The sequence below is a fragment of the Chiloscyllium plagiosum genome, unplaced genomic scaffold (assembly GCF_037043375.1).
Source record: "Chiloscyllium plagiosum isolate Xiang-an unplaced genomic scaffold, Cpla_swu_hap1 HiC_scaffold_7, whole genome shotgun sequence".
Classification (NCBI taxonomy): Eukaryota; Metazoa; Chordata; class Chondrichthyes; order Orectolobiformes; family Hemiscylliidae; genus Chiloscyllium; species Chiloscyllium plagiosum.
In genome coordinates, this window is record NW_028270145.1 from 79,940,144 (window position 1) to 79,955,597 (window position 15,454).

General features: G+C 36.2%; 1 protein-coding gene across 15 annotated transcripts in view; it reads left to right on the forward strand.

Moving 5' to 3' along the window:
- Positions 1–15,454, forward strand: part of r3hdm1 (R3H domain containing 1) — a 187,450-nt gene that overhangs the window by 82,748 nt on the left and 89,248 nt on the right. For 11 of the 15 annotated variants that reach the window (XM_087989207.1, XM_087989205.1, XM_087989206.1 and 8 more), the window contains 7 exons: positions 724–832; positions 2,223–2,318; positions 5,292–5,329; positions 5,419–5,472; positions 5,601–5,827; positions 7,174–7,425; positions 12,581–12,729. In XM_087989207.1, coding sequence (XP_087845333.1) covers positions 724–832; positions 2,223–2,318; positions 5,292–5,329; positions 5,419–5,472; positions 5,601–5,827; positions 7,174–7,425; positions 12,581–12,729 — 925 coding nt within the window. The remainder of the gene's footprint in view (positions 1–723; positions 833–2,222; positions 2,319–5,291; positions 5,330–5,418; positions 5,473–5,600; positions 5,828–7,173; positions 7,426–12,580; positions 12,730–15,454) is intronic. The other 4 variants (XM_087989216.1, XM_087989219.1, XM_087989218.1 and 1 more) reach the window with 2 other exon arrangements.

A 15,454-nucleotide genomic window follows, 5' to 3' on the forward strand; every position in this document is an offset into this window, starting at 1 on the left:
CAAAATGCAAATCGAAAATAATTTGTGATGCCTTCCCTGTTTGAAGGAAGGAATCCCAAATTTGCATCAAATTCTGCAAGTGTGCTTAAACTCTCGCATTCATTCCTATTTAAACTGAATATATATCACAGCAAATTGGTACACAGAAAACAACTTTGAGACATTGAAGGTGATAGAACAAGTGGAGAGAGCAGTTAATGAATATAGTATCTTCAGCTTTAGCGTAAGACCTGAGCAAGGACGTCATAATGAACTTGTTTAAGGTGCTTGTTTCACCTGTGCTCAAGTGGTTTCTGAGAATGGCAACACAAGAATGAAGGTAGATTGGAGATGTAACTGTTTTTCTTGGAAGAGAAGTCTAGGAGTCTTGATAGAAGTTTTGAAAATCTTGAAGGGTATGGGGCAGTGTGGATAGAAATAAACTACTCCCACTTGTAAAAATAAGCACAGATTTGAAGTAATTTGCAAAAGAAGCAGATGTGAAAAGAGAACACTTCTGACTTTTTTTCTCTCCGGAGACTGACCAAGTTGATTTGAATCAAGAAATTGAAAAATCATTGTGGTGTACTTTGAGATTTTTGAAATTTTGTGCAGAATGTCTGTTTTCAGTCTCAAGACCAGGAGAACAGTAGAATGTTTGGATTTCATACTGCCTGCCATTGATGACTTAGAAATATGTAATTTGCATTATTCTAGTCATGGTTCAATTTTGTTTCCTCGTAGACCTGACCAGAAGTTTTGTGAACATATAAAAGATGATGCAAGTGATGATTTTCAGAAGCGATATATCTTAAAACGAGATAACTCAAGCATTGACAAAGATGATAACCAAGTAAGTGCTTAATTTGAGTGCAGTCTTGGATTTCATCTCTCTGTTTAAGAAGATTTGTTGTATTGCTATTTTGTTTTACATATTGTATTTCTTTCTGAAGAAGCAGATATATTCTAGTTTAATATCATGGAAATTGTTAAGTATTTGAAACCATTATTGTCGTTGAGATGTGCATTGAGACATTGCTAGACTAGTTCACATACAGTTGCAAAACACCAGGCATCTTGGAGTGTTTTTATCAAATTACCAAGTGTAACATTACTTTTTATTTATATTCTGTTAATAAAATGATGTCAATAATTAGTATTTCAAAATTTTTTGTACTCTTTTTAGACTGGAAGTTTTATGGAGCTGAAATTTTAATAAATCAATTGGAAGGATTAAGTTAAATTCATGCTATTGCTTTGGATAATAACTTAGTTCAGATCGTGTATTTGTTCAGGCATGTGCACCATGCTCTGGAGTCATCTTTTAATAATATAATTCAGTTGTTGAAAGTTTGCGGACTATTTTTTTTTCTGTACATTGTTTAAATTCAATGAAATCATTGAATTTAGTGAAGAATTTATTTTGTTTTTTCTCAGGTAATCTTTTGTTCACAATGCTTTGTGTGTGTGTATATATACAGATGCCACGTGCATCAAGTCCTATATGATCACTGTAGTAAGCATTATTTGACACTCTGAAGAGAAGAACAGCAAAAGTATTTCAAGGATGTTGCTGTTTGGGCATTAGCAAATGCTGGGTTTACCATGATGTCAGGTTTTTGTACATGGTAATCATTGACAAGTTATTAAATGGGGATACCTTTTTTAAGTAATCAAATGACTGTTTAGCACAACAATGAATGATTAAAGACTGCCCAAGTTTGTATACTTCATGAGTTTTTTTTTTGAGCGAATGCTAACCAGCAGATTGATCAGTTTAAAACTTGGTTCCATAGTTTACTTTCAGTTCAGCCTAGGAATGATCATTCAAACATTGTAAGCATTTCTCCTAACCAAGAGATTGTTCACAGGTGGTACTGGAATATTTCATAGTAATCAAGTCTAAGAGACTCCTATGTTAAACAGGTTATTTGTTTCAAATTAATCACTTAAAACTGCCTCCCGGAAATGTAAGGCAAAATTGGGAACATCTGGAATTAGTCAAGGCAATTGTGATAGAAGCACAAATTGCCTCGGGAAAATGAAAATTTATACTTGAGAAAGCACCTTTCTTAGAAAGGGGTGTAGCAGTACTAATATGGACAAATTAAATTCCAAAAGCTTTTTTTGGAATTTGTTTTCAAAAATATCTATATTTTTGATATTGTTAAAGCTTCAATTAAATTTTTTTTACTTTGAAATATTTCAATCTCCTAAGAAGACGATGTGTTCAAAATTTCCAGATACGTATCAGATTGCGGGATGATAGAAGAAGCAAATCAATAGAGGAGAGGGAAGAGGAATATCAGCGGGTCAGAGATAGGATATTTTCTCAAGATGTAAGTATAGGGTGGGAAAGAGGAGTAAATATCTGGTTTTAAATTGGATGTGCAAATAGATGTTACAAGCTTCGTATAAGTAGTTGAAAATCTGGAAGGCATTGAACTTGATTTGGTTGTGGAGATTTCAGAGTAAACGATACATTAGTAAACTGAAAGTTGCATGGTAGTCATGACTAGGAAATTTTTGTGGAGACTTGCTGTACGCTATGGAATGCTGTTTCATAGACCCTTGTAAATATAATTAGTTGTCACCTATCTAGAGGAAAGGCCTGGATAAAATTCAAGCTCTTTGAGCAGGAAGTATATAAATGAGAAGCCAGCAGAATGGTGATGGGTACATTTTATTCAGTCAATTTTGTTTTATCAGCTTAACAAAGATTGGTTGCTGACAGTATTAGATGGCCACAAATCTGAAGTCCTATGCAGAGCAGATTAGTGATCATGTTCAGGTGCTCTTGTAAAAGTGTTTGACAGGACTTTGCATGCTTGCTAAATTTGAGATGGGTACTTTAGAGTCTCAGTCACAATTCTGATGTTGTGCTTTATAAGCTTTGCCACTGTCACATATAAAAAATAGGTATGAAGCTCTGGTAAATGATAGAAAGCTGTGTCCTTGAGCAGAGTGTTTGAAACGGTAATGTAAATAATGCTTCTGACAGATGGCATATAGGACTGAAGCACTTTAAGCACTTTTTTTAAACATGAATTTTCCCTACATCGCACTTGTGTAAAAACACTTTCAGAGCACCAAACATAATCATAAAACCAGTCCAAATTAAATAAAAGCTTTTGAAATAGGATATTATAATGACCCTACCATTGGAATTCGGAACATTTTTACTGGTTAAGACCCTATTCAGTGGAAAGCAAAAATAAATTAGTCTTTGAAAAAGTTTTATTTTTAAGATATGCAAGTTGTTTAAAAGCTAAATATTTTTTCCAAAATGCTCTTCTCAGATCTATACTTTTTAAATTTATTTTGAGCTCAGTGCAGAGCATTATGGGCATATTGCTCATCTCAGAGGGATAGGAAGCCAAAGAGTTAACAGCAGTTATGGTATGATCTCATTACAGGTTTGGAACTAATGTTTCGCTGTAGATTTTTTTGTTTTTCCCCACACTTAATATATGGCTTCAGTATGGAGTTTTCAAATGCTTCAAAATTACTGTTGAAAAATTGTGCAGTCCACAAAATGTGTCTTTATACTGGGTGCTTTTGCTGGATGTCTTCTACTGATTTTTATTGTATACCAACAATGAAAGGAACATAGCAGGCATGGGTAACTATTTAGCTCATCATAGCCCAGCGGATATGATAATGGTGATCTTGAACTCAACTCTACTTTCCTGCCTGCCCCCCATATCCCTTCTTACCTAGAAATCTGTTTATCCCAGACTTAAATATAGTCAATGGTGATGCATCCACAACCCACTGTGGTCAAGAATTCTGACGATTTGCAGTCTTTTGAATGAAGAAATTTTTCATTACGTTGGTCCTAAATGATCAGGCCCTTGTTCATCAGGACATAAAAATAGGAGTCGGCCATTATGCCCCTTGAGTCTGTTCCACCACACAGTGAGATCATGGCTGATCTGTGCCCTGACTCTGTATACCTGCTTTTGGCCAGTATCCCTTAATACCTGTTGCTTATCAAAAATTTATCTCAATTTTGATGTTAGCAGCTGATCTACAATCCATTGTTATTCGTGGAAGAGAGTTCCAACTTCTACCATCCTTTGTGTATATAAATGCTTCCCAACTGCTATCCTGAATGATCTCGCTGTTATTCTCAGACTATGCCCCCTAGATCTATAAGCCCCAGCCTATGGAAATAGATTATTTTTGTCTTTACTTGTTAACAGCTTGAAAATTTTGATCAAATCACTTAACCTTCTTCATTCTAGAGAAAACAGTCCTGATTTGAGCATATTTTTAAGGGGAAAGATATAAAAGGGACCTGATGGGCAATATTGTCCCACGTTCATGTACCGAACGAACAGCCAGAGGAAGTGGTGGATACAGATACAGTTAGAACATTTGAAACACATTTGGATGCATGAAAAGGAAAGGTTTAGACGAATATGGGCAAAAAGCAGGCAAGTGGGACTAGTTTAGTTTGGGAAACTTCGGCATGGACAAGTTGGACTGAAAGGTCTGTTTCTGTGCTGTGTGACTCTGAGACTCTAATTTGAATAATCTATCCTCAAAATGTAACCCCTGAAGTCCAGGTATCATTGTTGTAAACCCATGTTGTACTCCCACCAAGGCCAATATGTCCTTCCTACTGTATGGGTCCCAGATCATCTGTCAGTACTGCAAGTGGGGTTTAACCCCGGTTTTGTATAACTGCAGTATAACTTGTGCATCCTTGTATTCAACTCTTCTCAATATAATGTCCAGCATTCCATTGGCTTTCCTGGTTACTTTCTGCACCTATTCGAAAGATCTATGTACCTGAACCCCACCCAAGTCAGACTTGTTCCCCTTTGTTTCTGAGCCTGGTGAAGCAGCAGCACTCTCCATCTATGAAGACTCTTCATTTTCTTGAACATTTCAATTTGATCATCTTTCATTGACATGTTAGAACAAAATCTTTCAAACATTAATTTCTAAGTGCTGAACTTGATGTTATAAAACTCATTCAGAGAAGTTCATACTCTGATCATTTGTAGCCAAGTTAAAAACAACTTGAATATTACCATTTTTGCATTTGTTATTGATTTTGTTCAAATCAATGCATTATTGCAAATTTCTTTTTGGGTACATTAGAGTTAGCATAACATGTACACAATTTGCTGATCACATTGGCTTGTCCTTAAATAATCCACTATGTACAGAAAATGGAGTGTAGAGTATTTAATTTTTGTACCAATGATTGTTAGTTTCATCTTAGTGGTGTAAAAATATCATGTTTTATCTTTTTTTTTGCTAGTTTTGTTGATGTAACTAAAAATTTGTTTTTGTTTCAGTTATCATTTTCCCAGGATAATTACTTTACAGATAAAAGGTGGGTGATGATTTGAATGGATAGTTTAATTGATTAGGATTTCATGGTGTTTTATAATATACTCTGAAATCTCCTATTCACATCAACAGAATTCACGAAGAAGAAGCTGCTAATAGCACACAACAAAGGCGACAAATATTTAGGTACAGGAAAGCTTGTTCTAATGAGAACATTTGTTTGTATGATTTGTGTACTCTGAATTCATTCATTATTTACTTTTTGAAGTCTTGTAAAATTAAGATAAATGTTAACTTTATTTTGTATGCTGCAGAGGAAATAAGGATGGAACTGGGAGATCCTCCAATAGTCGGCAGAGCAGTACTGAAAATGAGCTGAAGTGGTCAGAGCCACGTCCTTGGAGCAGTACAGACTCAGATAGCTCAAACCGCAATCTGAAACCAGCAATGACAAAAGCTAGCAGCTTTAGTGGAATTTCTGTACTGGCAAGAGGTGATAGCTCTGGTAGCAGCAAAAGTACAGGCAGGCTTTCAAAAGCAGGTACATTATTATTATTATCATCATCATTATTATTATTATTATTATTATTATTATTATTCACAACATTACACAATCACAGTAAAGTACTAGTTTGGCAAATGCTGGCTTTTAGAGTGTCAAATCAACTTAATATTTCTCATCACTTTTCTGATTGATCAACTTTTCTTGTTTTTCTTCCATTGCCCAAAGTTGAGGGCTTTTGCTATAGGTACTATTTCTCAAAGGCTAGCAGCCCTTAAGTACCTCATCAAATTGACCATTATTCATATTTGAGATAAATGTTTGCTTACACATTTACCAATGAAGGAGAATGCTGCAGCTGGATCCAACTTGTCCTGAGTATTTGCCGGCAATTGTATTTTGCGACTACTGCAGAGTGATCTTTATTGGTAAAGTGATATTTGCTCTCCTGAGCTCAGGGGCACTAAAGCCACTCTTGGCATCCAATGATTCCCTGACTAAGATGAGTGACTTCCATACAGACTAGTGGTCAATCTGGAACTAACTTGTCCATTTGGCTTAGGAGTGCATCAAATGTATTTAAATACTAAATTATTGAGGAGTCAGTAAGTCATTTATAAATAATTATTCTTTTGACTTTTTTGACTAATTAGTGCTATACTGTTTTAGACATCTTTGGTTATCCAAAGTAATGTGGGCTGCAGTTCTAGAAAAATCCAAACAAATCTGCACGGTTCATGTTCACATAGTCCAGGAATATCTGGTTCATTGAATATTTATGTGCAATTTAGTTAACCTGTTAACTTTTTAAAAACTTTCTGTATTCCTTGTCAAACTTAATCATTCTTATCTTTATTTGAGGATATCCTAGCCTACATTAATTTGTGTTAACCCTTTGTTTTTGTTGTATTCAAAATAATGTCTGCTTTTATAACTTGGTCTGTGCCAAGAGCTTGCTTTTCTCTTTCTTGCTGAATTGTTGTGTTCATATATTACACGGATTGTTTGCTTTATTTTATGTATTTAAAAACCAAACTTTTTTGCACTGCGATGACTGCAACTAGACAAGGAAATGCAAAATCACTGGAACAAGTGTTGGCTGACCTATTCATTGAGGGCTGCTTTTATTATTACTTTTGAAGCTTATGCATTCATATATTAAGTCTGCATGCTGTAGCTGTACAGTAATATAAGGAATAAGAGTTTGCTTGGTTAAATTATTGTTACTTTATGCTGTAATAATTTAACATGTTAGAGTCATGTTAGGGTTTGCTAATTTTCCTAACATTGTGCATGTTTGAAGACAATTCATCGTGATGCATAGAAAGGAAAAAGGCATGATGTTTCTGTCTCTAGATAAAGATTTTTCATTACTCCTTTCCCAGGTTCAGAGTCTTCTAGTAGTGTAGGGTCATCCACGGGTTCCCTCTCTCGCACCCATCAACCTCTTCCAGTCACAGCTATGAGCCAGACTCATGGTGTGCCAGCCGTCTATTCAGCTGTCAACACTAGTAATTCTCTTTCCTTTGATGGTGGCATGAGTGGGCAAGTGATTCCTACTAGCACTAGCTTCTTTTTGCTTCCCTTGGAAGCTGCAGGCATACCACCTGGCAGTATTCTCGTGAACCCTCAAACAGGTTGGTATCCAGTGCTGGGATTTATTTGAAATGTTTGTAATTGGAATTTACTCTGCAAAACTTTGCTATTTTAATAAAAATGTTGTTCAGGTCATTAATGATCCTGGAAACTTATTTAATAATTGTAGATATTTCCTCAAAAATAAGTTGACTTAAGTTCCGTTTGTAAATTTACAATTTTCTGTATCATGTATGCTTTTAAAAGTTGTTCAATTTTAATCTTTAAAATAAGTTATTACATCACTTATCAATTTTTAAACTTTCTTTAGAAAAATTCTCATGTCTTTCACTAATGTCAAGAATAGCTTTTCTGCTAGTTGGTTGTGAATACTTCACCACCACACTTCTTCACTCCTCCATTATCTCTCAATTATCAGACTGTTTGTTTAATAACCAGTACTCAATAAGCACACATTTTCTTCAAATATTTGGAAGACCCAAGCCATTGATTTCAGTCCCCATCATCAACTCTTTTCCCAGAGAGATGGAGTTCTTCCCTGGCAACTGTCTGAGGCTGAAGCAGACTTCGCAGCCTGTGTTTCATATATGACTCCAACTGAGCATTCGGCTGCACGCCATACCATCGCAACTGATGTTTCTACCTCTAATGCCATGAAAGTTCACTCTTGTCTCTGCTTATCTGCTGCCTAAACCATCCTCTGTGCACTGTATATCTTAACTTAAGTCAGAATTGCACTGCAGATGTTATCTCCCAGGCTCTAAAAAGGCCTAATGTTGCCTGTGTTTTCACTTGAACCAAGTACTGTAACCTACCACCATTAGTCTTGAGTAAGCCATATCTTGCTGTAAAAATTCTGTGTTTACAAATCCTTTCATGGTCTGAACCTGTAACCCTGCAAGATATCTGAACTTTTCCAATTCTGGCCTTTTGAGCATTCCTGTGTTAAATCAATAACCTCAACTGCTATGGCCCAAAGCACTGGGATTTCCTCTCTAAAGCTCTCCACCTCTTTTTCACTCTTCCTGTTTTAAGAGGCTACTTAAACTTGCCTCTTTAACCTGGTCTTGGATCATCCCACTAACATTTCCTGATGTGGCTTGATAACATTTTTGTTTGATAACCTTATTTGGAAAGACTTTATTACATTGAAGCGACAATACAGACACTACTTAATGGTGATTTTATAAACAGGTGGAACATCTAGTGATCAGAGCTTTAATGAATTAAGTTACCATCAAATATAATCATGGGACTGTTTCTGCATTTTGGGAAGGGACATTGGAAAGTTAACGCACAATAGTTGATTGAACTTCATCCTTATTTGACATGCACTTCAAATTTAAGGTTTAATGGAGAATTGAGTTTTTTTCCTAATTGTTCAGATAATTATTGTATTTAAAGAATGTGACCGTTTCTAACTCTGGTCAAAAGATATGCATCTGCAATTGCAAACAATGGGCTACCTAAGCTATTCTGCTTGGAAAGCAATACAACTATAAAATTCAGAGGATGATCTCCCATATAAGTATGAACGAGGAAATTGCAGAAAACATAGTGCTTAATTTTAAAGAGAGATTATATTGGATATGCCATACAGAACGTTTTTAAAAAAAAATCAGTGGGATAATTTTAGAAAGCGCAGTTGCATTGAATTGTATCCTATTGCCTGGGGACAGGGGTTGATATTTGTAAATTAGATTTTTGCTGTTTAATATTTTGTAATGTTTATTGTAATTAGATGGATTTTCCTTTTGTTTGTCCATTGATGTCCAATGCACTATTTTTGCCATATATGTCATTACTATGGCAATACAGTGTATATCTACAATACAAAGCAAAGTACAGTATAATTTGACAGGGTTCAGAAGTGTTTGTTTTTTCCTCAACATTTTCTGCATTCGTTCATGCGATGTGCACATTGCTGGCTAGGCCGGTGTTTATTGCCCATCACAATTTGCCCATTTTGCTGATACTTTTAATTTTTCTGAATATTTGAAAATAATAATTACAAACTGAAATATATGACTGGTTCTAGGTAAATGTGCATCAGTTTGGAAGTAAACAAAGAAATTACCATTTGTCAGAATGGTTATTTACAAAGCAAATTTTTCAGATGGAAAAAGAAAGCTCGGACATTAGGATTAAATTCTCCCTATTTAAATATAGGAAGTGTGTTCTGGTCATTTTAGTTGGTTTTAAGATCAATAATATGTTTTGTAGCAGTTTACAGTAAACTAAGGAATATCCCAAGTGTTTTGCTCTTCATACAGTACTACCAAATTACAAGAGTGGTTTAGTTTGTAATATCTTCTTTCAAAGAAGACATGGGTATTTTTCTGTTAAACTGAAACAGGATTTGACTTCAGGTTATTTCCTCACCAACCTGTACAAAGATGTTATTGTACACCTCCTGAAGCAAGTGGAAATTTTGTCTGGACCTCTTGGTCCAGAGATGGGACACTATTCCTGCACCACAAGCGACCTCAAGATTCAGCTTGTCCTATTATGAATTTTGGCTGTTTGTTAAATGTTTAAACATTTTTGTCTAATTTCATGATTTTTGTGTGCTTTTGAGATTTACACACAAAGTTAAATACAGGAGTTTTACTATTCGAAACAAACTGAATCTCTGTTCTTTCAATTCTCCTCATTGACGATCACTTAAGCTGCTAGACTTTCCAGCTATATTTGACGTAGTGACTGGTGACCTGGCTAAATCATTATTTACAAGATGTACTTCAGATAAAATGCAAATGTAGGACGATATCAACACAGACTTTGCGTCAATGATCGTATGTTTTGCACATGGATATTGCCTCAATGTTGTTCAATAATTTGTATTTAAGTTTACTTATTTTCATTTGTAATAACCTTTTAATATTGAAACATCTGAAAATTTTATGCTATAAGGAATTAAAATGCTTTTAGTGTATTTTCATTTAGAATTTTAAAATATATATGACACTTGCATTTTAAGTATATTTCGTATTTTGGACTGTATGTGAAATCTTCAAATTATTGGCTCTTATTGAGTAGCGATGAAAATGGGTGTGCCCAATAAAACTTTTGTTTTGTATGCTAATATAGTATTACTGAGAAATGTCTTGTTTTGCTCTTTAACTGGTAATCATGCATGTACATCTAATATTTGTACGTATTATATAATCTGAGATAAAACACCATTGCTGATTTTCAAGTAGTCCACTCTTAAGTTTGTCCTGTTTACTCCTGGCCTCTGTCTCATGTTACTCAACTATTCACTTTGTTTCCACATCTAACCTGTTGATTCTTTTTGCTTAAAATCTTTCATACACTCGCTGATATATCGTTGCTAAGATTACTTTGTTAACCATCCTTAAACAACTTATTAAACAGTTTTGAAAATAAGTTGCTTCCAAGGAATTGCTCAGAATAATAATTTTGAAATGAGACTAAACATGACAGAACTGTTGACTGCAATTTACTTTATATAGAACTTTTAACCTACAGACTATATTACAGAATTTACAGTTGCCTAATCAGACAGTAGTGCCATTACCAAGGAGGTATTCAGCAATGCCAAAAGATTGGAAAAAATACAAGTTTTTGTGGAAGAGATAAATGGAGAGGTGGAGCATGGCACATGCAAGGCTGTGAACATTGGGGAGGGCAAAAGTGAGGACTGCAGATTTTGGAAATCAGAGTCTAGATTAGAGTGGTGCTAGAAAAGCACAGCAGGTCAGGCAACATCTGAGGAGCAGAAAAACCAATGTTTCGGGCAAAAGCCCTTCATCAGGATTGAAGGCCTGATGAAGGGCATTTGCCCGAAACGTTGATTTTTCTGCTCCTCTGATGCTGCCTTACCTGCTGTGCTTTTCTAGCACCACTCTAATCTAGACTGTGAACATTGGGGAGTTAGTGATGGAGGATACGTAAAAATGAAATGTGTATTGATTTGGTTGTTGGAAGTTAGAGACAGGGCAACAGGATCATGGATTGAATACAGGGTTGTACATGTCACATTTAAGACATTGGCTGGCTGTGGGAGCAAGTAGAGGTTAGTAAGGACACACACAACTGGAGCATGATTTCATGTGAAATTATAGAATGAAAAGAGCAAGGTTTTATGAGTTGTTTAAGATGTAGAGAAATGAAACTTTGGCTCATGTGACAACAAAGAAATTCAACACCATTTGGCGTGTTGAGACTGGAAAGGAAATGAGCAACATTTCAGAGGTAGAAGTACACAGTCTTTGATTTGCAGAGCATTTAATATCAGAAGTTTGAGTGTGGGGTTCATCAGCATGGTAGGTTGGGATCTGTGACAGTAGCTGGGAATGATGAACTGGAGTCAACAGCAAAGAATACAGTGTTTCTGACAGGGGTACACATGATATTTGACAAATGAAATGGAAGGTTTGGTAGAATATAGATGGTAAGTGTTTAGTGTACATGTGGCAGCTAGCCTCATGTCTTTGGATGGAAAATAAAGGAGTATACAAATGAAGGGAAGTTGGGCACCAAAGACACGCTCTTAGACTCACCAAAGTTACTGGTAAAAGGGTGGGAAAAGAGGTAATGCTGGAGATGCTCTCTCTATGATCAGCTGGTCAAAGTAGAACTAAAGGCATTGTATGCATTGTATTGCTGTCAGACTACAGGGCAGTTGAACAAATGAGTGAGGATAATGTAGGATGGTCCACACCCACAGAGGCTTGGTGGGAAGGGGTAAGATGGAAATGCAGCTGTACAGATTATGTCCATCTTGAAGATAAAGCAGCCCATGAATTTCTTGCACTACTATGTGAGTTGATGGCAGGGCAGAACATTTTAAGGAAAATGTTGGTACGAAGGAAATTACCTGGTGAGTTAGTTACCTTTGCCTGCTGGAGTGATCCTGAATTAGTTCACTATTTTGACAGAAGAAAATGAAATTAGGCCTGGTATTCCTGGCACTCTGAGTCATGATTTGCCATACCCTCATAATTTTTCCTCAATTTTTCTATGCCTTTCCTTCCTGACTTATTAAGCAACCTGAAGTTTTAGATTTCACTTTCCTTCTTTGCATTCCACTCTCCCTTTGCTTTTCAATCCTAATTGTTCAGATGTAGTAATGCTTATTTTATGAATCTAGTAAAAGTGCTTATTTTATTAATTTAGTTTAAATCACATTTTATTAATTTCCATTGATACACATCAATTTTTTTCCTCCAGGGCAACCATTTATGAATCCAGATGGTACAGCAGTAGTGTATAATCCACCTCCAGCCCAGCAGACTATAAGGAATTCATTGGCTGGTCCTGCACAGCAACCACCACCTGTTCCACAACAGCAGCAAGTAGCAAATCACATCCTTTCTCAGGTTAGCTTATTGTAATTTAAAAGTTCAAAGGTATGAGTGGGAATACAATTTCTACATTAATAATTATTAATGTTGAACTAAATTTTACTGTTGTTATTTTGTTGACTTTACTTCAGTTGGTCATATTTGAGTTGAATAATATAATTAATTATTTCAGTTCGCTCAAAAAAGAGTAATTTTTGTAGTCAACAAAAAATTAAGTTATTGATGGGAGAACTTGGGGAAGATAATGTGTGTTGCGTTGCTGTTTCTAGCCTTGTGCTAAGCAAGTGCCAAGCGTAAAGAAAAGAATGAGCAACATTCATCAGCAGTACAACTGGTTCCTGTTCTGAACTTTGTTTTATTTTAAACAAATTTGTCACTGGGGCTTTCTACCTCAGGATAATCTATTCTGTTACATAATATTTGAATTCTAACTTTGACCATTTTGGAGTTGGACTTGAACATATCTTTGAATTAAAATGTTATATAATTATCTATTTAATCATGGGACTTAGAAAATTATTATGCACTAAGCCAGATTCTTAAAATATTCTTAAGCAGGCAGCCCAGACCATAACTTTGCAATTTGTTTCGGGAGATGTACAGTAAAATTACCCTGAGTAAGTTAGTGAGGTTATTACCAGGTTTAAAACAGACAAAAATGTATTCACAAAATTGCATAATGAAACATGAAGAATAGAATAAAGAGCCCTGACGGATCTCAGTCTACCCAAACTAGACTTAAGTATGCTGTTCCAAATATACGCAACAGTCCCACTAAGCAAATCCCCATTAAAACACAGTACATAAAGAGTCAGATGCTTACAGATTTAATTTGGAAGGGCAGGAGAGAGTTGTCACACAGCTCCTAGCATTTGAACTCCCAACCAGTCTGGACTGAACTAAACTGCTCAGCTAGAGAGCTGACCACTCCCCTTTCATCCTAGAGGTCACATCTAAAACATGACCATCTTTGGCCTGAAGTCTCATCTGTTTGTATATAAACAAAAGGCCTCTCAAAATCCTTTTCATCTCTGTACCAAACCACTCTGAATGGTTTACTACCCCTCTGAAAAAAATAAAGGACAGAGTATCTTTGAGCCAGAGAAAAGCTTTGAGAAAGAAAGGACTAGCTTTGTGACAAAATGAGCAGGATTAATTGACCCCATATTACAGAGGGTGAATGGGTGGTCAGCCCATATTTGGACAAAATACTGTCCTCCTTGCCATTTTAAAAACTTTTGTTGGCGAATGCTGTCTACACATGACGTGTGTCCTAAACCAGAAAATCTTACCTCCTCTCCCTCCCCAAGTGGACTCTCCAACCTATCCAAACCTCCCTGCCTACTGCCCATTACTTGGGTCCAGGATCCATCAGTATCTTTATTCTGGCCAGCACTTTATGCAACAAAGTTCTGACAGTCTTAAGTCTGCTGTAACTCCAAAAGGTGACCATCTTCCTGTACTAGTGTAGAAGTCTCTCTCATTACTGATGTAGCCTGCCTGTAACATCTTAGGGTTGCAGAGCAAGCATCTTCTGGTCCAGTTGCCAAGCCATTGAATTTCCGAGAATCTGAGCTGCCCATCTCCCCCAAATATTGCTTCCCCAGTGGTGGTAATATGTTGACTGCCGATGCATATACAAAGCAGGCTGGAATTGGTAATGGGCAACAAGGTCTCATACGTGCCTTCCAATCTAAAGTGTAAAAGTAGAAGTGGACAATTCAGCCTATCATCCCATCAATCAGTTTAATTGTCGTCGACTGTGCACATCCATAAGGGTATTGAAAGGGTGTGAAGGATGCAAAGATGTCTCTGTACACCAAATACTGAAAGCAAGCATGCAAATGCTTCAAGCAGTTCGGAAAGCAAATAATATGTTAGGTTTCAGACTTCGTTGCAAAAGGATACAAAAGGAAGGAAATCTTAGTACAACTGTGTAGGGCCTTAGTGAGATCACATCTTTATTATTGTGTGCAGTTCTTGTCTCCTGCCTATGAAAAATATACTTGCCATAGAGTGAGTGCAGCAAAAGTATATTAGACTGATTCATGTAATGACAGATTTCTTATGAGAAGAAGTTTGGTCAACTGGGCCCCTATTCACTGGATTTGGAAAAAAATTGATGGGGATCTAATTGAAACATAAAATTGAGGGTAATGTACAGACTGGATGCAGGTACATTTGATTCTCCTAGCAATGGTCTCTGAAAGGATGGATCAGTATCTCAGGATATGCAGTAGGCCATCTTGGACTGAGGTGAGGCAAAATGTCTTCTGAGGATGGTGAACCTGTGGAATTCTCGGCAGGCTGTGGAGGCCATGTTTCTGAATGTGCTTCACAAAGAAATAGGTTTTTTAAAGCCATAAATGACAAGGGGTATGACCGGAGGTGTGTGGCGTTGAGATAGAGGATCAGTCATGATCATTTTGAATGATGAAGCAGCCTCTTTGGGCCAAATGATCTCCTGATACAATTTTCTGTGAGCCTGTTATCTGCATCTTGTCTTAGTTCTATATGGCCACATACTCTTGGCTATCAAAAGTGTATCTATTTATTGAAATTTTCAATGCAGTTAATCTCAGCACCTATTCAAGAAAGTGTTTCAGGTTTCTGCTACTCCTTGTAGTGAACTCTTTCACCAATTAAAAAAAAAAATTGTATCCTTTCAATTCCTCTTAATCTTAACACCACAGTTAGATCACTCCTTAATCTTGAAAACTAAGGAAATCCTCATCCGCCA